At 39.6% G+C, this 25,329-nt stretch overlaps 1 protein-coding gene across 1 annotated transcript; it reads right to left on the reverse strand.

Annotated features, from left to right (window-relative positions):
- Positions 1 to 573: 573 nt before the first annotated feature.
- Positions 574 to 21,186, reverse strand: LOC139721722 (uncharacterized). Its single transcript, XM_071633081.1, has 25 exons — positions 21,084 to 21,186; positions 20,425 to 20,510; positions 19,761 to 19,958; positions 18,209 to 18,302; positions 17,351 to 17,524; positions 16,779 to 16,861; positions 15,548 to 15,687; positions 14,951 to 15,042; positions 14,489 to 14,499; positions 13,893 to 14,072; positions 13,379 to 13,558; positions 12,029 to 12,122; positions 10,653 to 10,835; positions 9,918 to 10,015; positions 9,299 to 9,460; positions 5,407 to 6,399; positions 4,219 to 4,487; positions 3,642 to 3,851; positions 2,853 to 3,089; positions 2,475 to 2,551; positions 2,159 to 2,352; positions 1,678 to 2,007; positions 1,374 to 1,523; positions 1,054 to 1,246; positions 574 to 857 (listed from the first exon to the last, which is right to left on the reverse strand). The coding sequence occupies exons 1-25, from the start codon at positions 21,184 to 21,186 to the stop codon at positions 574 to 576; spliced, it is 4,815 nt and encodes a 1,604-aa protein (XP_071489182.1).
- Between the last annotated feature and the right edge of the window lie 4,143 nt (positions 21,187 to 25,329).

The raw sequence follows: 25,329 nt of genomic DNA on the forward strand, positions 1-25,329 counted from the left end.
GATCGCCACTGGGAAGACTTGCAGTACATGTACTTGCAGTACAAAAGATACATGTAGTGATAATTCAGATCTTGCTCTGATATGTAATAGTAGTACGCTCCTGTTCATCCAGCTTATACATACATGTAAGGTCTGGAAATTCAGCTGTCACATACATGTAAATTTGATTGATGTTCTTGATAATCCTGGACCGACTTGAATTGCAGCATATCTCACTAATGAAGCCAAAAGCATGTCTTCATTTACTCGCTTCATTTGATATAAATGTATAAAAGAATGTTGAGTTTATTATCATCAGATTCAGTCCATCAAGTTTGTCCTTTCTGCTCATTTACTATCGATACATTGTTTAATTTTTATTGTTATTCAGTGGGGTTTGCTACTTTCTGCTGAGCATAAGAAATTCATTGTTCATCTGTCTGGCTGTTCAATTACAGTAGGAGTGCTGAAGGATGTGATGTCGTTGAAAAAGACACAATCAAAACTTGAAAATTAAAATGAGAAACCCATGGCCAGCAAGATTGTGAAAATCTGACCAAATCCTTGTGCAAGTGGTATCATATGTACATTGGCTTATGTGAAAAGACGGTATGTCTGCGGGTTGCTTGCCAACCACTGGCCCTTAACACTCCTCATGAGCAGTTCCAGATCATTACTGTATCCACGTAGGTCTCTCTTTATGTTATTGATTTGAGCATGGAGTGATTCCCCTCCCTGCTCCCCCATTGTTCCCATTGTAGCTCCCCACTTCCGCAACCAAGGTATGATGTGGTCCTCAAGCAGGTGCATTTTTGGGGGGACTGTTTCGTCTGGGAAATGTGTCCTGAAGAAGTGGAGATATTCCTTGATGCTTCTCTCTAGAATGGAAAATATAAAAGAACAACACCAAAATCAAGAAAAAAAATTGAGGATAAAACTTTTAATTTCATCTATATTTTCTTTTCTGTAATGCCAATTTTTAATGTTTTTAAGTGAAGATTGATGAAGCATTATTTGTAAGTAAGTAAAGAGATATACTAATGAATTTGTTTTGTTTTTAGACATTGCTCTTACCTAGGTCATCTATCTCCTCATTCTGCAGGAAACCAGCTGTGTTCATGCCGACGTGGCAGCGTCCAAAGTGGCTGAAGAGGTTGTAGTATGTGCGTGCTACCTTATCTGCCTCTCTGATTAAGTCGTCGTCATCTGGGCACAGCTTTCTTGTTGTGTCAGCAACTGTTTGCGTCAATTTCTTGATGTTCTCAGACTGCAAATGTAGATTGAAAATTATAGAACATAATTAGTTCAGACCAGGGTCTAATTAATATGATGGGCACCAAAGAAAAATATGCAAAGTCAGATTGATTACAGGATTGATTAAGTGCTACACTTACTTGTAAGCACTTGTGGACATGGTTGCCCACAAACGATTTTCCATGATATGCTTGTCTCTGAACGTGGATTTCTTGCAGGGCTTGATCCAAGCTTGATGTGATGGTGCCCCTGCCCTCCGGTACCTTTGTCGTCTTGTTGAGTGCAGTTTTCTGTAAGGATAAGAAAGTATGAATATACGCATGTAATGGTAAGAATGTATTGCCAACAATTGAGATTTTTTGTAAACAAACGTACAAGCTGATAAAATGGTAAGATGTTATTGATTACAGAAGATGTTAAAAACTTAAAGTATTAGTTACACACCACATCATTGATCTCCAAATCCTTTTCTTTCACAGATTCCTGCAGGAGCTGGACAGGCTGGGATGCTGCCTCGTCGGGGAAAAGGAGCACGAAGCAGGACAGCTGCTCCATAAGATCCCTTCGCTCCTCCTCCTTTTCAGCTAAGGAAGCCTTCAGGCGGTGCTGTTCCAGCATGCTGACCATGCTCTGAGACAGGTTACTGGTATCTGGATTGCCCTTTGGTGCCAGGTAAGCTATGGCCTTCAGGTCGAGCTGGTGGCATGCTTTTTCTAAGCTGTTGAAATGTTTCAGGAACAGCCCCAGGCTGATGTGTAGGCCAGGAGGACATACCTACAATTGAACGAAACCAAAAAAAAAAAGAAAAAAGAAAAGGAAAGGAGGAATAATAAATGAAAACTGAACTAAGTGCACTTGCATCGAAAGTTTGAGGAAAGTCTTCTCTGATATTATTTGTTTCTTGTCTTCGTTTTAGTAGAAGTACCTGTTCGATGGGTATTGGGAGAAGGGGCTGACGCACTACATTGAAGTGATCCTTGGCGCTTCTCGATCGGGAACAGTTGAACTGCTCAAGGTGTTGCTTCAGGCTCTCCAGTGTCCTGCTCTGGCACTGTCTTTCTGAGGCAGGCTTGACCATGTCTTGCTTGCTGGCAAGACAGTACAGACAACAGTGACGACCTTTTAAGGAATTGAAAATGGAAAAAGAATGAATGAAAAGACACTTTTGATGTTTAAGCATTTCATCCAGTAATCTTTTGTCACTTTCCTCCCTTATTAAATGATATAAGTGCATTACTTACCATTGGGTCCTGTCAAGCCATAGATCTTGGTAAGATATTCATAGTCGCCAAAGTGGAACACTCGCAGTCGTCTTCCCCTGTAAACAGAAATGAGAATGAATAGTTTCATGTAACACAGCTTAAAAACTTTTTCTGAAAAATGTAAAAGTTTTAGGGGTGGCATTAAAGTATCTTTGTCTTCAATGCACTGGGTATGTTGTTCTTGGAATTACATGTTACTCTACTCATTACAGTGCATTTTGCAATATTTTTTTTTTTTTTTTTTTTTTTTTTTTTTAGTGTTCAGTATGTCTTCAATGATTGTGGGAAACATTTTACTGCAGGCTACCAGTATTATGTGCTGATGGTCACTATTATTTCTGAAGAACACTACTATACCTCCATGTTTTGGTTGCCAGCTTGTCCACTTCAGCTGAAAATCCCTTCAAAGCGAGCTCCAGGTTGAAAATGCTGTCAACTGCATCGAACATCATGATGATGTTGGTGTTAAGTATGCTGTTCGGCTTGGCTACGTTACAGATCTGTAGCATGAGTTTGAATGAGGATCCCCCCTTGTCCCCTCCTATTTTGACCCAGATTTCTCCACCTGTGTCCTCAAAAGATAAAAGATCCATTCTGTGAAGAAGAAAGTGAAAACATTCGTATTTGATTTGAGGTGTGCTTTGACCTTGTTATTTTGCTGTTATGGTTATGCATTAGCAGTTTGCATCAACTTGGATACTTTACACATGGCCTCCATCTTCTCTGTGCATTTACTTCTCTGAAAGGTGAGTTGCAAAATCCGTCTGCCCATGATCAGACAAGTATTTCATGTTTGATTCAGAAACGGATTTTATTTTTGATCTTTTGTCACACCATGGGCACTGATGAAGAGTGTGACTACTGCCTTCCAGTTTAATTTTGTTGAGAGCTATGCTCCAGTTTATTTGAAAGCTTAGTTGCCTTCTTTTGTATGGTGTGGCCAAAACTTTCAGAAATTTTCTTGATTTATTTAAACAGACAATGAGCAGTACTTCTGTTTATATATATATATATATATATATATATATATAGAGAGAGAGAGAGAGAGAGAGAGAGAGAGGAAGAATAGGGAGTTTAAAAATCATTTGTATTGAAATGAGAATTTCTGTGACATTTTGTTTTTCCAATTGAAAGGGTACGACTCACGTGTCATATTGGTCCAATTGTGACATGACCTTCTCTTCTAATGAAGACACCTTCACAAGGGGAGTCTGTGAGATGGTGGTTTGCTTGGTGTCCTCGTCATGGAATTGGAGTGGCACATGGTCTCCCTCCAAGTTGTCACCAACGATCTCTTTTTCTCTCTGGCGAACCCGTTGTTCACAGTGGCTTGGTATGCTGTGCGATTTTAGCCACCTGAATCAAAGTGTGACATTAAAAATGGAGATGAAAAACAAAGCAATGACGTATCAAAACTTGATTAGAATTTTTCTGTATTCATAAGAGCATATATTTTTAAAACTGTGATGGACTTTGGTCCATTAGATATTAGGATTTTTCTGTATTCATAAGGGCATTTATGTAAAAAAAAAGTGTGATGGACTTTGGTATTGATAGATGATTAAAATTGACCTACAATCCATATAATCTCAAAGATCATCATACCTGTTAATTTCCTTCATTTAGCTCCCTTTATATTTTCATCATAGCCAGCTTTTTTTAAAGTTTTAAGATCATTAAGCCAGGAATTAACAGTAAAAAACAACAACTACTAATTCCTTACGACTTCAGTTTCCTTGTACTCCTCCAGCTGAGACGCAACATAGCTCGTGCAGCGAGGAGGTCGACATCAGTGATGTTGATAGACGTGCCAGCATCCAGCGTCCCCGACCTCCGTGCACTATCGACTTCATGCTGGAGCTGGATTGTGCCAGACCCATCTGATAGCTCTTCCCTTATGCTTGCAAGAGCGGTTGTTCTCTTCCTCTTCGTTGATGGAGCACTGTCTTGTGAGGACACCCGTGGTTTAACCATGAGTTTCGTGACCAGAGGCTGTGAAATTTGAAAAGGACGAGAATAAAAATAAAAAAAGCTTTTTGGGGTCCGAATAAATTCACTGAAATTCTATAGTATTGTGTCCCCCTCCATCAACAGAAGTTTCCAGTTTTATTAAATTACTCTGAGGACAGTCTGAATTACCTATCTCTACAATATAGGTCTACCAGCTAAGGAAAGGAATTTGATTTTCGGGATTCCAAAAGGGACACACAAATTTTAAAGAAATGTAAATTTGATTCTAATTGGGAAGGGGGGGGGGGGGGACTAGACATAGCCAAGAGATATTGTATTTTCATGATTGCAACTTTCTGTGACTGTCTTAAGGGCTATATACTATATACCTATATATAATATCTATATTATATCTATATATCTATATGATATCTATATATGTATACAATATCTATATAATATCTATAATTATAATATATAGATTAAAATGACAAGCCATTTTTTTTTATTAATTTATGATAAAGAAATTTGGTATCAAGAACTTTGATATAACATGCTATAACAAGATATGCTCACCATGATATGTTCCTTTAATAATGACATCAAACTACTTTAAATGAGTTGGTTTTATGTCACCTATATTCTAGTTAGGTAATGTAGGCCCTATTGGTAAGAAGGTATGCAATTTCTCCCAGTACTTCCCCCTTTTCCTTCTCTACCCCATTATTGTTTGTGCACAATTTGTATTCCATATGTTTGTACCCTTGTTCTAATTAAGTTATTTTTCTGAACCTGGTTTTCTCATACAAAAGTGTTTACATTATATATACTTTATAAGCAAGTACAAAGCAGACTGATTCTCTTGTGTTCATCTATACTCGGGGAATATGTTTTGTCACATTTTTTTTTTTTATGCACATTTATTTAATACTTAGAACATGCAGGAATTATGAAGACTCACTTGTCCCTTTGTTCGGAATACAGCCGTTGCACCATCACTGGAAGATTTTAATTTTTCTCTCAGAATGTCAGTGCCAAGACTCTCCCTTTGCATTGGCGTGAGCTGGTTAAGCTCCACTATCGTACTATTCGTAGTTTGATGATGCGAGATTGCTGTCATTGTGCATGATTGGGCATGTTGGTGTGCGTTTTCATATATGATTTGTGTGTTGCATTGTTTGCATGATACTGTTGACTTTTGTAGTATGTGTTGAAAGTATGTAGGTGCAGGATGGAGTGTCTGACAGTGGAAGTGTGTCTGGCAGGTGGGGCATGAAGAATGAACAAGACATTTAGACAAGAAGAGGGCTTCGACACATGACAAACAAAACAAATGGTCACATGGGGTGGAGACAGGACAAACAAGTACACGCTCACACAATCCACAACGAATTTGGCTGTTCTCAGCTACCCGGAACTTGTCTTTAAATGACTCCTCATCAGTTTTGGCTCCTACCATCGACTTCTCTCTGAGAGCATTGAGGGTTGCCTGCAGGGAGTGGTCCTGCTTGGGTCGGCCTGGGCTTTTTTTCCTAACTGGTCTGCCCCCACTTGACAACTTTTTTGCGCTACAGCACACTTCACATACTTTGTTGCGTCTGTGTGGCACCCATGACATTGACGGGGCCCATTTGTTTCTGGGGGATTTCATGCCCGTGTAACAGGTCTTGCAAAACCGTGTGGGATACACATCATCATCATCATCGTTACAGACAGAAACATATTTTTCAACCAATGGGAGATAATCACGAACTTTGAATGTCAGAGGCCTCTTTGACAGTGTCTGGCCACAAAACCTACACAGTTTGCCTAAATTACGAATATGTTCATCCAGACCTGTCTGCCCCCCACCCAGACCAGTGTCCCCCCTTCCCAGACCAGCAGCATCCCCCCCACCCACACCAGCGCCGACGTCACCAAGACCACGCCCCTGCCCCTTACGTAACATGATACACTACATATGGGACCAAGACGACGAGAAACGTACGCGTGACATAAACAGGAAACAAACGAGATTCGAGCAACACTGACGGCAAAAGAAAAAAGTAGGATGAACAGAGACTGAACAAATTATTTAGAAAAACACTAGCACAACTCAAAACAAAACCCCACCTACCGCTGAAAACTTTGGTTTTGTGGTTATGATGTTTCTGAGAAATGCTTGTAAAATGTTGATAAATATGTGAATGCGGTTAGTCTGGAACAATCTAAGTGATCACGCAGCCTATGCGCGTCGAGCATACGTGAGTAACATCAGAAGAATTGCATAAAGATTAAATGCGAGAGAGTTTGAAAATTTTGACATTTTACAGTCCCAAAACTGCCGTTTGAAGCTATAGAAAGATCTTTTTTTTTTTTTTGCTTTCGAAATTAAGGGGGGGCGCACCGTGCGCAACTGTTGGCAATTACTGGCAGCAATATCAGGAGAATTTAAATGCGAGCGAGCTTAGCAAGCGAGCTTAAAAATTGTGACATTTTACAGTTCCCAAACTGCCGTTTGTAGCTATATTTTTTCGCTTTGGAAATTAGGGGGGGGGACACCGGGCGCAACTGCTGGCAATTACTGGCAGCAACATCAGGTGAATTGCATAGCGATTAAATGCGAGCGAGCGAAGAGAGCGAGCTTGAAAAATTTGACATTTTACAGTAAAAAAACCTGCCGTTTGTAGCTATATTTTTTCACTTTGGAAATTAAGGGGGGGAGGGGGGCGCACCCGGGGCGCAACTGCTGACAATTACTGGCAGTAACATCAGAAGAATTGCATAAAGATTAAATGCGAGAGAGCTTGAAAATTTTGACATGTTACAGTCCAAAAACTGCCGTTTGAAGCTATAGAAAGATCTTTTTCTTTTTTTGCTTTCGAAATTAAGGGGGGCGCATCGGGCGCAACTGTTGGCAATTACTGGCAGCAATATCAGGAGAATTTAAATGCGAGCGAGCTTAGCAAGCGAGCTTGAAAATTGTGACATTTTACAGTCCCCAAACTGCCGTTTGTAGCTATATTTTTTCGCTTTGGAAATTAAGGGGGGGGCGCACCGGGCGCACCTGGCGGCAATTACTGGCAGCAACTTTACGACTAAATGCGAGCGAGCGGAGCGAGCGAGCTTGAAAATTTTGACTTTTATGGTCTGCAAAAACTGCCGTTTGAAGCTATATTTTTTCGCTTTGGAAATTAAGAGGGGGGGGGTGGGGAAGCCTGGTGCGCCCCTCCCCCTGGATCCGCCACTGGTAGTCAAGGGTGTCGGTTTATGTTCATGACTGGGGGAGGTATGACCAGCGAGGTGGCGTCGAAGTGACCAAGCGGGGGAAGGATGTCCAAGATCTGCACTTTAGAGCATCCCATCGGTGCGTGTTTGTTTGTGTGTATGTATTATATACATGGAAAAGTTAGGAATCAGCCCAGGTCAAGTCTTTTTATTGGCAATGCAAGACATTTTTATACAGACTACTATGTAAAGCAACACTGCAAAATCAATGATCTAGCTTTGATATAACGAAGCGTAAGGTACAAAGGTGTACATACATCACATTGCGTAACATTGTAGCGACTCTTTGCAACATTGTAGCGACTCTTTTTGCCGTTCGGATGTTCTGAGTACACTGCGCACATCCTGCTTATATGCAGAATGCCAACCAGGAATCACGCTGATTCACAATCTTTTGTCGGGTCCGGGCTTTTTGAACAATGTTTCAACACTATATACCTATTTTATTATGGTTAAAAGAAATCATAGAAAAATATCTTATTTCTTGATGACCCTTTCATCCTAAAGCAGTTTACTAACCCTTGAATTACTATTTTGGTAAGTCTTTTTTTTAACCAGAGGATGGGGGGGGGGGGGGGGGGTGACGCACCCTCCGTAGTTATGCCACTGCTTTTGGGTGAAATAATTGGACAGATTTCTAACAAAAAAAGCAAGAAAATCTTTTCATCGCGTTAATTATGATTATGTGGGGTGGGGCAAATGGTGCGCTTGCCTTCCAATATTTTTATGGGGACAACATTTTGTTTTCTTTCAAAAGCAAGAAAATCTTCTCATTTCGGGAATCATTAACAAGGGGGGGGGGGCAAAATTAAAATATGCTTGCCCCTCCAATATTTTCATGGGGGTAACTTTTTGTTTTTCTGTCAAAAAAAAGGTAAGAAAATCTTCTCGTCTCTGGAATTATGGAGGCTAAGGCGCACTCTTGGGCTGGCAATATGGATTGGTCAGAAGTAACGTATAGACCCTACATACTTGTAAGTAGCATACGTACACGTACGTGCTCCGTATCGTACAGATGTACAGTACGGTTGATAAATAGTAAACACTGGATAGAATACTAGTAGATATGTATAAAAAAAATCATTGCTGCCAGAACCAGGGTGCGAATTGTTTTTGCCCACGATTTTTTCTTCTTTTTTTTTCCCTGGTGCAAAATATTAAAAAAAAATAGAAAAGAATAATTATTTAGCGTCCGGCGTTGAGGTCGCTCGCAGACTGAAGTTTTTTGTTTTGTTTTGTTTGTTTATTTTTTTTATTTTTTTTTTTTTTAGGGGTGCGTTCGCACCCAACGCACCCCCCGGTGACACCCATGCACAAGAACATGCAGGTGACAGAAAAGAGAATAAAGAAAAGGAAGAAAAAGAACAAGGAAAAGCAAAACCAATTGATGGAGAAGAATTTAAGAAAAAGAAAGAGATGATGAAAAGGCTGGATGAAGGAAGAGGAAGAGGAGAAAAAGAAAAGATGGAGAAGGGAATAAAGGAGAAGATAACATTAGTGAAGATGAAGAAGACGAAGAAGAAGGAGGAGATGTCACAGCAATCATGGTATCTCTGCATGGCCGTCCTACCTTCAGTCACCCTGACCTGTCTCAGGCGGGCTTGGCCCACCAGGGTCATTTGTTTTCCCGCCAGGAGGTTCTGCTTGATGCTCCAGACGTCCGTCTCTCCATTATACCACGTCTCTGAGAACAAGGAAGGGATGAAGACATTCTCCGTGTAGTTCCAAAAATGTTCTCTGCTCTTGATCTAAACACCAGAGAACAAAAAGCATAAAGTTAGCCAGGATTCCAGACCCTTGGTGGGGTTTAGGAAACATGGAAGATCAGTCAGTCCATCCCATGGATCAGAGTCTGCTGACTCCAGGATGCATGTTTACAGCCTCAACAAAATGAAATGTAATCTTGGCAGTGAACTCTGGGCGAGATATGTATATACATCATCTGTTTGACATCACATTTTTGTTAGTTTTCAGTTACAAATTGTAGATTTCCATTATGGATGCATATCATTTCTCAGCATAATTAGAAATTCATAATAGGTGTGAAAGGCAAATTGATGGTAGACATAGTTCACTGTAATCAGCGTATATGTATGTCGAGAGTATGAACAAGAAACAGTACATCAGGGCTATATGAATTAAGCTTTAAGCCTAACTAGGCCGGGGGGGGGGGCCTCTGAGCAAACATGTTCACAGATGGCTTACCATACACAGACAAGATGAACATTCATCAGGTGAGTACTGAGAACCACTCTGTAGGACCACATCGTTTATCTGACACATTGTTCGCTCATCTTTATAGTCTGTGAGATGGAAAGAAAAAAAAAATCACTGATAGGAATATGAAGATACAGTTTGTGAGCAATAGCTAAAGGGATGTTTTACATCAGGGTATTTATGAGGTTGTTAAAAAAGCGAGCAAACCGCAATTTGAATTGTTCCCCCAAACCCTCCAAATGATCCAATTGGAATGGAATGGAAAAGAGCTAAACATACCAGAACAAAACAGAACATAAAAACAAAGTCTGATGAGAAAAAACAGATTCACATAAACTACAACATATAAAAAACCCTGGAAATAAAAAAACGCAACAACAACAAATTACTTGGATTCAATTCAACTGGTTTGTGTATGAGCATCATACATTGTATCCCTCAAAGTAAAAATTAATGTGTGCTTTTTTTTGCTTTTATGAAAAGAGCAGGTAATATAAGTACACCATTGTATTTGCATAGTAATAAGTCAGACAAAGAAAAAGATGAAACCTTTGATAAAGCTTGAAATGCAAGTTGCTCTACAAAACAAGAAAAGAATTGCATCTTTAAACTTAAAGGAAACAATAGTTGTTAAATTCACTTGAGGTTGATTTTAAAGACATTTACATCTCATAACCACACACACATACACACTCTATACAAAGTTGAGCAGAGTATACCCACCTACACACACCGGGCAACAAGCCCCGTCGCTATAGACGACGGACTCAGCAGGGCAATCCGGTATGGGGCAAGTGATCGGTTGGCAGTTCAGTCGGTTGCCCTGGCACACACACTCCATGCAGTCATGGGTTGGTGGGCTGAACACCTGACCGTTGGCATAGTTTACGTTGTTAAACATGCAACCTGTTAGGAAGAACACCAAAAAAAATCATAAACTTTTAATTGACCTTGTCTGTTTCCTGTTTTAGAAAGGGGCTCCTGTTTATCATGTCAATAACAAATCATTTTTAAAAACATTAAAAAAATTAAGGCTGGATGCATGATAGACATTGAATGGACAAAGTACTTGGAAGGAATTTTTACTCTGAATTAAGAAAATAACACTGGAACTCAGAAATACATGCCATATCTTATCCTTAAGATTGTTCAAAATAGTTTGGAAGTTACATGTACTACAATATAATTTCCTATTTTTCTTGTGTGTAGAATAAACAACAAAGAGCATAGTAAGGACTAAATATACTCCATGCAAATACATATATGAATATTATATAACGCCTGAAGATATCCTTGTCATTTGATTGGTTGTTTGACATTGATCATTCGGCCCATTTCACTATGAGGTCATCATCCGTGCAATTGTGGCTCCATTTACCGTTCAATTTTGGATCCATACGATTTGCTCCATTGCACGCTCGCTGAGAGCCCGACACACTACGCGTGCAAAACGCTTGCATTTGCAGTGTGTGTACTAAGTATGCGACAGCGCACTAGCGTAAAGCGCTCAGTGAGCACCGAGCACTCTCGCGATCTCAGATTCTCTTTTGTTTCTAAATTTCTCTTTTGTTTCTAAATTACTAAAACATCACATGACAAGGGTCTATATTACATTTTAGGCGTTATGTAAAACAAATAATAAATGTTTTTCATTCGTGCAATGGACATTGCACTCATAAACATTATTTGTGAACTATAGCATGTTTATTAAATATAGAGCAATATATCAAATATAGTCTTTGCCTGTAACTGTTGATCTTACAATCCATGTGATACACGATGAACAAAACTGATTTGAATTAAATCAAATCAAGTCAAATTGAATCAATGCATATGGAATAAACTTGAGCTAATCTGACTTAAATATTTCAAATGCAACTTTACTGAATGAAGTAAGTAAATGGATTTAGGGAGTCAAACTTGGTTTACCAAGTGAGTAAACTTTAAAGAGGTTGAACTGAACTGACGTGATACAAGTAACAATGAATAAAATGATAATGAGTTCATTGAAGTGGAGTTTAAATGATTATAATTCAGCAATGTTGAACTATATCAAATTAGATTTGAAATGGATGAATCATCCCCTAATGGGTGCCTACCTAGGCAAGAGGCACAGCATTCATCAGGCTCAAACTGTGGATCCTCACAGTCAGTGATTGGACAGACTGGTGTAGTACACTCTATCCTTGTGTTCTATGGGGAAAAGAAGGGGAAAAGTTGAGCAAGAAATTTCACCGTAAAATCAAAACAAAGCCCAAAGCTGGTTTGAAGCAATGTGAAAAAGTCCAGGGGTGGATCCAGCAATTCCATAAAGAGGGGGCATTTTTACAAAATTAAAGGGGGACACATGCCCCCCCCATTTTTTCTTTTTATTTCCTTTGTTTTGACAAAAAAAAAGGGGGGGGGGGGGCGCCCAGTGTACTCCAGCCTGGATTCGCCACAGAAGTCAGACAACAAACTAGTGACAATGTGGGGAACTTGTACAACTCAAAAAGTCATTTGATATTTTAATTTACTACCCAGTAGTGTATTAAAAAGATCAGGCAAAACTTTAAACTGTAATGCAAGCCATTTGTGTGAAAATTGTACACTGGCATCATTGAATTAGAATAAATCTTTAATTGCAGGATTACACAGAAAATTGTTCCTTATGGTGAAGCATTTACAAAATATTGAAAGTAACATAAACAGAGAAATTTTGAAGATATGTACAGTATATCTATTCTTTCTATATGAGTATCTGAATATAAGAACGACCCAAGTCCATGGAAGACCATTTCGAGTAAACTTAAAAAAAACTTCATATCTTTTTTATTTATCCAGTAATATTCTATTTAACTGTGATGGGTAAGGCAACATTGTATATACACATTAGAACATATGTTATTATGACAATTAACATTTACATCAATTGTGGAGAGGCCATTTTGTGTGATGGACTTGGGTCGTTCTTTGAATCATATACATGATGTTCTGCTATAGAGATGAGAGGATGAGAGAGGGCGCTATGATATGAATGTAAGAATGACCCAAGTGCTTCATTCTTACATTCATATAAGATTTAAGTCATTCATTTCAGGCACTTCCGGGGGTAATTAGGATTTATCATGTATACACAAGATGAGTCCATGCATAAGCTGCAATTTCCCATGTCAAACTGAATTTGGCCAAAAATTGGACTTGGGTCGTTCTTATATTCAGGTCTTCTATTCTTTCTGATCACATTATCTCTCATCTGGTTTACCTTGTCTGACTGGCAGAATCAACATCTGCATCCATTTCCCAAGTTTGCTTGAGACAGGTTACCCAACAACTTTAATACAAAACAATCAATCAAAATCAAAATCAAAACAACTCATATAAACCATGAAAGTTTGATGAAACATTAGGTGCCGTTTGAATGACCCTTGACCCCTGACCCTTGACCCCTGACCCTAAGTGGGACTCACCACACAGCGGCAGGTAGTGCAGGGGTCATCTCCGTCCTGCCAGGTCTGACCGTGGCTGTAGATGGAGCCGTCCGGTGCTGTGCAGACGGCGCATTGCGGGCAGCACTTGTTGAATGGTTGGACCGTCTCGCTACAGTAGATTGGAGGACAGACCTCATCCTCACACACCACGTTACCATCCTGGGAAACAAGATCCACAATCAATCTAAATTTACATCTAATCATTATCATATCAATTAAACATTTTATTTATATTTAACCTTTTGAGTGCAGGGACTTTCAGCATTCACTTGCTAAGCTTTGGCCATAGGCTTTCTATACATCTCAAGACTTGAGCTTCCATTATATCATCACATTTTGGCATAACATTTCCACAGTCCAAAGGAAAGGAAAATATATCATCGGGTGAGAATGATAAGGGTATTAAGTTGCCACTAAACCCATAATGCTCGAGGCAACTTAACGCCCTTCTCAGTCTCAGCGGATGATATGAAGAAAGTGGGAAACAACTTACCCGACATTCACAGGTGTAGCAGACATCGTTGCCTGGATTAAACTTGGTGCCGTTGCGGTAGAGGTTTCCGTTATATTCACAAACACTGCAGTCTGGACAGCATGCTCCCTCCGCCTGAAGGCCGTGGGTGCAGTTTGAGCCTTCCAGGCAGGGCAGCCGCACACAGTTGATGATGGTATCCTAGCAACAGAGGATAAAATGTCATAGGATTTAACCACCATTTCATACCAATTCTGCACAGCATTGCACACTTTCATGCATCTTCAGTAGAAACCACTCATGCACTTTACAATTATATCACAGATCTATTCAGTTTGGAATCCTTTTTTTTTCACATTCTGGTACTTGTCAATTTTCAATGCATGCATTAACTAAATTTTAATATTTTTACTCTAAACATACTTTTCTCATCATCATCATTATCAATATTTGCACAATTTCTCATGTCATTAATATTTCTCTCATTACTAGCACTCATATTTGGCACTTATTAAACCCATTGAGGCAAGTCCTGAGTATACTTGGGCAAGTGTCTATGGGAAATGCCTGTTGTAGCAAAATCAGCCCATCTTCAACAGGTTAACAAAGATGCACACTTTCTTTGTCACTGTAATAGACCAAAAAAGCAGATAGCAAACTCTATGAGACATACATGTATGAGGTTTTAGCATCTATTGACCGATTCTGTGACGCGCTATGTGTATTTTTGGCATGGGCGCAGCCATAGTGGGTGTCTTAGCCGACCCCCCACCCTTCCCACTCCCCACCCCTCTCCCTAGCGCGCAGAATGAAAACTGCTTTAGCCAATGGGCGTCTCGTACTGAGTACGCGAATGCTTGCTTAGTGCGCGAACCTTTGTTACAAGTGCGTGATAAACATGTTGCCTGGGGTGGGGGAGAGCAGGGGGGGTCGGCTCAGACACCCACTATGGCTGCGCCCAGTGCCATGAAATGTCTGCTGCCCCTCAACGAACCCGAATCGGGTCAATACATCAATGGCATTGAATCATATTTCTTCACATCAATGCATGAGACAATGAAGCGGTGAGTACAACTTACCAGACAGGTGCACTCCTGGCATCGATCCCTTGATTAAATCCAAGACTCTCCGCTCCTGTACTCCGTTCCGTCTGGAGCTCGGCAAAATGCATCTGCAAGGAAAAGCAAGTTTTACAAAGAATGTTTGTAAAGCCACTGTGTGATGCGAGATATCAAGAACCCTTATCACCATCATCATTATCATCATTACCATCATCATCATCGCCACAAACATTATCTTCCATTATCATCATCATTAATATAACAATTGTTTTTTAATCGTCATTATCATTGAATTTACACCTGTATCTTTAAATCATTTTTTTTCATCATCATCATCATCATCATCATCATCATCATCATACATCATCATCATCAGAGTTGAAAGTTATCAAATTCATCCCAATTACCACTATCAGCACCAGCCTCCTCCTCCTCCTCCTCCTCCTCCTCCTCCTCATCATCATCATCATCAACATCATCATCATCATCTTACTGCAACAGTGTCCAAATTGTCATCATTATGACAATTATCAGTGAGTTTCATTCTAACTGTTCTGAAAAGGTACCAATTTTAATAGGGAGGTGATAGTGATCTATGTAAGTTTATAGTCTCACCTGCACAAGATGGGCAGCACTCTCCAGCCACCGTGGTGGTCACTGGGCAGTTCAGCATTGGACACTGTTCCCTCTCTGCACACGTCACTGACCCTTTCTGTGAAGGTTACACAAGATCGATCATGTGGTGAAAAAAGCAACTACACAAACATAGGGAAACACAGGTAAACATATGCAAATATACGTAAATATATGAAAACATATTAAAGTGAACATATGGAAACATGTGAACATTTCCTAGAGATATCAAAGGAGCATTATCCTATCCAATCTTTATTTCTCCCTTTTGATAGGTGATCACTTTAGAGTCAATTAAGCATCATAAAATGAAGAGTTTGTTTGCAAAAACCGATAAGTCAATTTTTGAAGATTTTCAAGTACGGTCTCTGTCATAAAGTACAAAATAATACCTTTTAAATGATATATTGGTCACTACATATAACGGTACTTTTTGAAGTTATGGTCAAAAGAAGCAAAAACTTTCTTATCATTCTCTTTATTTTTGTTGAACTTTGGTCGCAAATATCTCCATTTGGCAAATATGGACTTATCGGTTTTTGCGAACAAACTCTTCAAATATTTCACACATCTCAATATTTTTCTTGCTCAAACATTGAGGCTGAATGGAGGCTAGTTAGCAGTTGCATATTACCAATTCAATAACTCTGGGACTCAAGTCTCTAAAAGTTCAACTCAACATTTGTATTAACACGATAAAATTGTATGCAATACATATTTGTAATTTCATTCATCAATAAGAGCTTGACATAGAGAACAATCATTATCACCAACATCATCATTGTCGCAATAATGATAACAATGACAGCAACAAGATAGCATTTTTATACCACATATACTCTTCATATTACACATGTGAGCCAGTAAAGATGTTGAGAGATATTTCCACAAATGTTGTGTGATAATTTTCTGTGAACCCCCCCCAAAGAAAACAAAAAAAAAAAAACAAAAAAAAACACACAAAAAAACACACACACACACAACCCCTCCCCCCCCCCCCCCCCCCCCAACAAACATGACCTGGGCCCTGTTGCATAAAGGTTGAGGTCAAACTTGAGTTAGAAAATCAAACACAGGTCTCTGAATGCTCAATTCTGCTTGGCTGACACCTGAATCATGTTTAATTTTCTGATTGTGGATGTTTGAGTGTATCTGTTTATGTATCAGGGCCAAGGACACGTTTCATAGAGGGGTCAGTTTTCAGCAAACTCACGTCACAGAAGCAGGTCTTGCAGGAATCCAGGGCAGGGTTAAAGTATTCTCCATCTGGGATGATCTGACCAAGGAAGTAGCAGTCTGTGGGAGTAGAAGGGTTAAGAATGATAATAACAGAAATACTTAAAATCTGTGTTATATGTGCAATCTTAGTGTTACAGAGCTTTACAGCACTTTGGTTATGTCATAATCTTTGGCCCATTAGGTGATCCGATTACCTTCTCGGATTATTTAAATTCAGTTCACATAAGAGTATTCATGTATCCATGATGATGAAAATCACTGAATCAATCAACAGTAAATCATCATAATTATAAATCTGAATGAAAATCATAAAAATCATGTTCAGGAATATATACTTTACACGTAGGTCACACGTGTATATTACCAAAGCAATTGGATGTGCATGTATCAGTTCAATGGTACTATAAACTCATTTATGCCTACATAGAGTTTAATTGATACATGAACTAAATTAATAAGGGTAATGATGGTATCAGAATAGTAAGCAATGAGAAACTTTCACATATTTGAATATTCTGAAAAACTACTCAATATTTATCACTTTACCTTCGCACAGCGGGCAGCACTCTCCGGGTGGATGATAGGGGGCGCTGCACTGAACGTCGCAGCTGGTCGGCTCACAGATGACGTCGCCGTTGAGACAGATGCAAGAGTCGCACTTGTCAAAGGCCGATGGGAATGTGGCAGCGTAGGAGTAGCCAATGCCATTGTAGTAGCAACCTGGTGGAATGGAATGTTTTAATAAGGATTAACACTATATGTTAACGGGACGAGTCCACAGTACAGATGTACTTGGGCAGGTTAGTGTCTATGGAAAATGTGTGTTGTAGCAAAATCAGGGTAACGGGTTAATGCACCACACCCATGTATACTAGCACTCAGTGTACAATAGTAATCTGATTATTTGATGTGATAATGGCAAACTGTATTACAGCTATGATCACTTCGGTGGTTCAAGTGATTGCCAAGCATCCCACTTTTACTTGTTTGACTGTCAAGATATCTACTGCTCATCTTACAAATCTCCAAGAAAATCTGACCTGGTTACCAACTCTTACTGTCATGTGATCAGGGGAAGCTGTACATTCGTATGAGCTGTGTTCACTTAGTTCCAATTTAAGTTTTGCATCCAGCTACACTATGACCAAACACTGTGGCAGTTCTTTGAAAAGGAGAAAACAAAGTTATAACCCTTTCACATTTTGTCATAGCATAAACTGCGTAAATAGTGTATTAGTTTGCTCTACATCACTTCGCTGCATATTTCTTGAACTTCATTGGTGAACAGGTCATAGCTCTACACTAAAAAAATGCACTGAATTATTTGTAGGCAGAATTACGGGCTTTTTCACTGAAAAATATGGCATGATCGAGACAAAAAGAGGTAAAGGTTCAAAGACTTACCCCTGCAGTCTGGGCAACATTGTCCTTTGACATGGACAGGGTTGTTACAGTTGAACTCACACTGCTCCCTAGAACACTGAACCTGACCTGTTGTCTGAGACACAAAAAGATATGAAGGAAAGACAGAGGAGTGTTAACATTCTATGTGTGGCAGGAAGAATATAATGCATCTAGATCTGATTCTTTAAGGGATAGTACAGTTTCGGTTGAGATGGGCTTCAGGTTTTCAACTTTTTTTTGATGATGACTTTTTGGAGATGAGAAACCTCTTATGAAATATGAAAGAGCATGTAATTCTTAGAGGAATTCAAAATTTATTTGATAAAGATTGGTTTTTGAAATGGCTGGGATATCCAAAACAAAGCAATCGTAATTAAAGGTGGGACCTAACTTTTACTAGGATTTGTTTTACTTTGTTATCTCAGCCATTGCAAAAATGATTTTCATCTTATAAACTTTGAATTCCTCTTAGAATGGTAATATAATGCTTTTTAACGTTTCATAAAGTGGTTTCTAAGTACATGCATCTCACAAAAAGTTGAATGCTGAATCCTCACCTCACCCAATACTATACCAGTCCTTTAACATTTCCCAAAGTGCAGATCTCATGCAATTGTAAACTTTCAATACAGTTCACGTTGTATGTCTTGATTTGAGGATTACAAAGGCATACACATTCACCAACAATTGTCACACACTTCACTTAAAAGTTCATTGTTTATAAAACATCAGAGGAAAGAAAAAAAATCAATCCTGAGAGCAAAAGACAACATGGTTAACAAAGATTGGAAGAGAAAATGACAAGAAATATGGTGGACAATAATCCCTGAAGCAATGGTTTGATCACTAACCAGACAGGTACAGGTCAGACAGTTATCCCTGTTGTCTCTCCATGAAGAGATTAGAAGAGAAAATAACAAGTGACAAGGTGGACAATAATCCCTGAAGCAATGGTTTGACCACTTACCAGACAGGTACAGGTCAGACAGTTATCCCTGTTGTCTCTCCATGAAGAGCATGGGTGTATGCAAGGGGGGGTCGGGAGGGTCGTACGACCCCCCCAAATTTTCAAAAGGTCCACTTTTTGTAAAAGACAATTTCTGTTTTTCGAGGGCTTTTTACCCTGGGGTCTATGTATTAGGAAGGTGTAAGGTTAGCTAGTTAGCAACTTTTTTTAAATGCACTTATGTAGTTTTCAACTTACCGATTAACGAACTTACAAGTGACCAACACAGGTTTTATCACCAATTTTAACATGATGAATGGGTGTTTTTTTTTTTTAAGTATGCTGAAAAAGTCACTTTTGTATGCACCAAATGGCCCCATTTTAAGATATAAAATTCAAAAACTCCCTACTGTGGGAGGGGGGACACCCCTCCCACACCCTCCCCCCGCTCGGTCGCTCCGCTCCCTCGCAAAGGTAAAGGTCCAAAAACTTTGATTACAACCCCCCCCAGAAAAAATCCTGGATACACCCCTGAAGAGATTAGAAGAGAAAATAACAAGTGACAAGGTGGACAATAATCCCTGAAGCAATGGTTTGACCACTTACCAGACAGGTACAGGTCAGACAGTTATCCCTGTTATCTCTCCAGGTCGTCTCATACTGGTGAAGCAGGCCGTACTTGTCCACACAGCCCGGGACGGTACTGATGCACTTGGGACAGCAGTCGCCTGGCAACTGGACTCGCTCATTGCGAGAGCAGGGGAGGGCAGGGCAATCGAAGGGGCGGCACTCCACTACCCCCCTCTGTGCAAATCAAGGCCACAAAAGAAAAGGACGAAAAAATGCCTTTTTTTTTTCTTATCTCAGCTAAATATATTCATTTTTAGAATTAAAATAACATGATGGACAGCTATATATTTCAGTGGAAATTCTCAAAGTGAGTGCCTATTTGGACTAACTAATTACGGCTTGATAATTTGAACTCACATTTGTAGCAAATATAATTGATAAAATCTGATTCCAGCACACTCATGACTGTATCTACAGTTATCATTGCAGGTTGGGAAAATCCAACAACAATCCTCACATTTTGAACATGGGATATCATAAAAAAGGGAGTGCATACTAATTGCAACATATGAAATTAACTCCTGGATTGAGCAAGTGTCTATCACCCGAACATACATGCGTGGATTGGACTCAGGCTGGCTTGAATACACAATGTAGCATTGATCATCCTTATAGACATTGTAAACAAAGATTAACTCACAGTACAGGAGCACACGCTGCAGTCCAGAGTCTCAGCAGTGAACGTTTCGCCATCTTGGTATTCCTCTCCCTGGAACTCACAGTTATCTGTCAAAAAGCGAGACAAAATTAGACCAGACTTGATGGAATAAAAGCTATCAACAGCCACCATCATCACCATCATTATCATCATCACAATCATCATCATCATCATCATCATCATCATCACTATCATCACCATCATTATGATTATCGTTATCATAATTATCACCACCATCACCACCCCCATCACCATGATCACCATGATCACCATCATCACCACCTCATCACTGTTACCATCATCATCACCACCATCAATATCATCACCATCACCATCACCATCATCACTATCCCCACCATCACCATCACCACACCATCATCATCATCATCATCATCATCACCATCACCACCATCATCACCAACACCACATCCACTATCACCACCGTCACCATCACCACCACCACCAACATCATCACCACCATCGCCATAATCATCACCATCACCACCACAACCACCATCATCATTACCACCACTATAACCATAAACACCATCACCATCCTCATCATCATCTCAGCTCCATCAATTCCTTATCTAATCAGCACCAGTCTGCATCTTCCAGATACCAATCCCATCTGGTCTCACCTTCACAGGTCAAGCAACATTCCCTCTGCACCGGTCTGGAACAGGTGATGTTGGGACAGCTGATGTTGCTACATTTCACGTTGCCATCCTGCAGAAAATTCATCCCCCATAATACCATAAAAGTTGATGAATCATAAAATGCACCATACATTCAAACTGAAACTGGACCAAGTATGTGTATCCTTGACTTTTTTTATGTAAAACACAAAATATTGATAAAATGTACTATGAATTCTCCATCAGTTCCATCTAAAAATAGTTAGAAACTTTATACTTTAGCATACAATGTATGACTGCCCATCTCTGTAAATTTCTAATCAGAAAACCACAGCATACAAAATGAATGTGCAAAAGTGTGAAGGATGACACTCCCTATTTAGGAGCTCTAAAAAGCAAGAGCTTACAGACAAGGATCTGATACAAACTAGATTTGTGTGTGACACAATTAAACCATTGTTTCAGTGTTCTAGGGATCGGTATGGAATAACTCACCTCACACATACAGGTGGTACAGTTCATGTCACTTGGTGAGAAGAATAGACGATTTCTGATCACATTGCCATCATACAAACAGTCTGCAGAAAGATTTAAAAACTTGTGTCAACAACATGCTGCATGAAAATTAAAACTTTACACATTTTATCCTTGAAAATTAACTGACAGGCTAAGAAAAATAATTTTGGTTGAAATAAAGACACATGTTTCTAAAGACGCAGTAATAAAGAACAATTATGTTTTGTCTGTACAATGGTTTTCATGATTAATGAGAATGCAATCCATATTACTTTAGAACATGGAGAAACTGGTAACGGTAATTTTACTGCATATCTTTCAGCAAAATAGTACTGTTACTTTCCAGCATTTCTTCATCCTCTTCAAGATCCCATCATCGAGATAACATGAAATCAGAAAACTACAATGTATATCAAGCATTGTATCTTACTTGATGCTGAGCTCACGCTACTGCAAACATAATAGAATCAAATAAAATCCATGTAGGTATATTATCTGTTAAATATATTCTTTCATCATCTTCTATCTGTCATGATGAGTGAAATCATTATGCCACATCTGGATGTCATACAATTGTACTTTCAGTACAAGGAAGCACTAATTACAGAGTGTAGAGACAAATTGAAATACATGTACAGTTGAACCTCTCGTATCCGGACAAGTCGGGACCGGGGCTCATCCGGATAAGGGATTTGGCCGGATACGGGAGACTCAATGCTTTATACATGTACAGATACATACACTGCAACCTTTTCATTGTTACACTCAGTAACAGACCTCAAAATAGAGGTTCGTGTTTGCAAGAATGCAATCATTTTCTTTTGTAAATTCTTGGGATGATTTACCTAAATAATTATTAAGAAATGTATCAAGTATATGTAATTCATGTGTGTTTGTGTAGGAGTTCTCAAGGAGTTGGGAATCCCCCTTTCCTCCCGTAATTATTTTTTAAAAAAATCACGGCGAGATTGCGTCTGTATAATAGAGAGATCCGGATAAAGGGAGGCCGGATAAGAGAGGTTCAACTGTATTTAAAAAGAATCTCATCAAACACTGACCAGTGCACTCATGACAGCATTCAGTCTGATGAGGGACGGGATGGTCACACTCCTCGTTACAGATCTCTGTCATGCACTTGACCACTCCATCAGTACAGTTGCAGTGGTCACAGGGGTCAAAGGGTGACGTCCAGTTGGTGGCATGGTCAAACTCGATGCCTTGGTAGGTACACTGCTGGAACTCTGGAAAGAAAAAAACACATACCGATGATATGGTCAGTCTACATAACAAACAAACTGTGAATATGAAGGGTCCATCCACTGGAGGAGATGCCTTTGTGACTAACGAGACCCCAAACACCCACATGTCACTACCTAGCCTGCAAGATAATGAGATATCCACTTGATTCATCTCTAAAATGTTGGGCCAACTGTGGTACAGTGGTCAAGGCTCTGACTCTTACACAGGAGGTATGGGGTTCAAATCCTGCCTGGCATATACATCACTTGACAACCACTTTGTAACTCTTTACCCAGGCGTACAAATATACACTCTATGATGCGGGGTACTAATATTGACATGGTCCTTTAGGAGAATAGGTATTATGCTGAAGAGGCTACCTCTGGTTGGTCATCAGTTGTCTACTAGAAGGAGTAATGTACTAAGTCTTTTTTAACGTTTGTACTACTTGTAATCTTGGGAGCTGCCAACAATTTGACCAGAAGATCCTTATGCATCCAAGGGTACAAGTTGCTGGTAACTTAGGAGAGCAAAGAGTAACTGTACACTAAGTTAATCAAGAAAACTTGCAGACCAATTTGAAGGTACATTTGACACTTATTTTCTTTCTTGTTTTTTCCTCTAAAAGAGCAGGGCCACGAGATGATTAAAAATCAAATAATTTTTGGGTGAAATTTTGTGTCAAGACGAGTTCAGATAAAATCATGAACCCTTAAACTACTGAACCTAAGTGTGCCATATATTACCTCTTGTCATATTCAATATCTGAGATGGAATGGCTTAATGTTTGCTCTGAACTCACCTGGCTGTGGGCAGTCAGTACAGGTTGTGACACCAAGGTCACAGGAGCACTCTGTGCAGCCGTCCACTGTCCAGGTGGTGCCTGATGGGTACAGGTGGTTCTCATACACACAGCCTGGTATAGGTGAAAAAAACACACACACATCATCAGGATTTAGAACTTTAGAATCATGTGACGCACAACCTTACAGTCAGGTGATCTGCCATGTGAGTATGGGAGATCAAGACACCTTTTACTTTATCTGCCTGTTCTCTATACATAATCTTTACCCATTTTTCTCTATCTTCTTTTTGACTATATTTTATTGCTATAACAAGAAAGCACTGCTCTATCCCTGTACCTCAAGGTTCAATTTGAGCTATCAATTATATGAAAAAAAAATGAAATAATAGATCATGTGCATGATGACACCATGGAACAGCAAGAATTTCATGCCAACAAGTCACAATGTTATAATTTGAAAGTGGAAATTTTCATGGTGTGGGCATTTTTGTGTATTTTTGCAACATGAAACTCTCACAAAAGTAACAAAGTATCATTTCTTTGCTAACTGCTTTACAGTGGACTCCTGTTATAACGAAGTCCTCGAGACAGGCAATTTTCTTTTGTTTTATCAAAATTTCATTAAAACAAAATAAACAAACGATAAAGAACAAAAGCGGATAATTTTGCGGCCTGAATTTCTGCTTCGCTGTAACCTTAACTTCGTTATAACCGTGTTCGTTATAACGGGAGTGCACTGCATTTTTTTTTTGTTCTTTTCTATTCTTCATGTTCTCTGCTCCTACAGTGTGAGTATTTGCTGCCAAAGCCTTAACAGTCTTGGCAGCAGTAAGCTGTTTGAAGTGACCCTTCAATCATGACTATCCATGAAATTAAAAACAGGCAAAATTCATCTCTCCCCGCCGAGCACTAACACAAATATTTTTGCTTTTACGGTAGTCACTCACCAGATGGTCCAACACAGGTGTTACCATCGGCCTCCAGAATGAATCCCTCGAAGCAGGCACAGAGATAGGAACCAATGGTGTTCAGACATCTTTGCTCACAGTTGTGTTCACCATTACATTCATTGTCATCTGTGATTTGAGGATAGGAATCGTGATCATTAGAATATTGACATTCATCAAAGAAGTATTAGTAATGGTTCTAACACTAGTATAACTGAAAAGAAGAGGAAGAATGTAAAGAAGAGTAAAGAAAAGGAGAAAAGAAAAAGAAATAAGAGTTGTTGTTGTTTTAAAGAAGAAAGAAAGAAAAAATAAATAAGAGTGTGTGAGCTCTCTCCCCCCCCCCCATCCCAAGGGCCTCGAATACCAGTACAACTTCTCCTACTACTAGTAGTGATGTGAAGCATTATCCAGAGATTGAAAGATGAAGAGGAGGAGGAGGAAGAGAAGGGGAGGAAAAGAAGAATGAGGAGGAGGAGGAGGAGAAAAAAGAGGAGAAGGAGGAAGAGGAAAAGGAGATGGCGGAGGAGGAAGAGAAGGAAGAGGAAGAGGTGGAGGAAGAGGAAGGAGGAGGAGGAAGAGGAGGAGGAGGAGGAAGAGGAGAAGGAGGAGAAGGAGAAGGAGGAGGAGGAGGAGGAGGAGGAGGAGGAGAAGGAGGAGGAGGAGGTGGAGGAGGAGCAGGAGGAGGAGGAAGAGGAAGGAGGAGGAGGAAGAGGAGGACAAGGAGGTTGAGGATGAGGAA

Source organism: Diadema antillarum, unplaced genomic scaffold (assembly GCF_040938485.1).
Source record: "Diadema antillarum isolate AM-2024a unplaced genomic scaffold, OU_Dant_1.0 scf00000001, whole genome shotgun sequence".
Classification (NCBI taxonomy): domain Eukaryota; kingdom Metazoa; phylum Echinodermata; class Echinoidea; order Diadematoida; family Diadematidae; genus Diadema; species Diadema antillarum.

Coding starts and splice junctions, on each gene's coding strand:
- LOC139721722 (XM_071633081.1), bottom strand. CDS start 21,186: ATGAATTTTCTGCAGGATGGCAACGTGAAATGTAGCAACATCAGCTGT. Junction 12,123..13,378: donor GCACTACCTGCCGCTGTGTG/GTGAGTCCCACT, acceptor TTTTCCCCATAG/AACACAAGGATAGAGTGTAC. Junction 9,461..9,917: donor GTTCATCTTGTCTGTGTATG/GTAAGCCATCTG, acceptor TCTGGTGTTTAG/ATCAAGAGCAGAGAACATTT.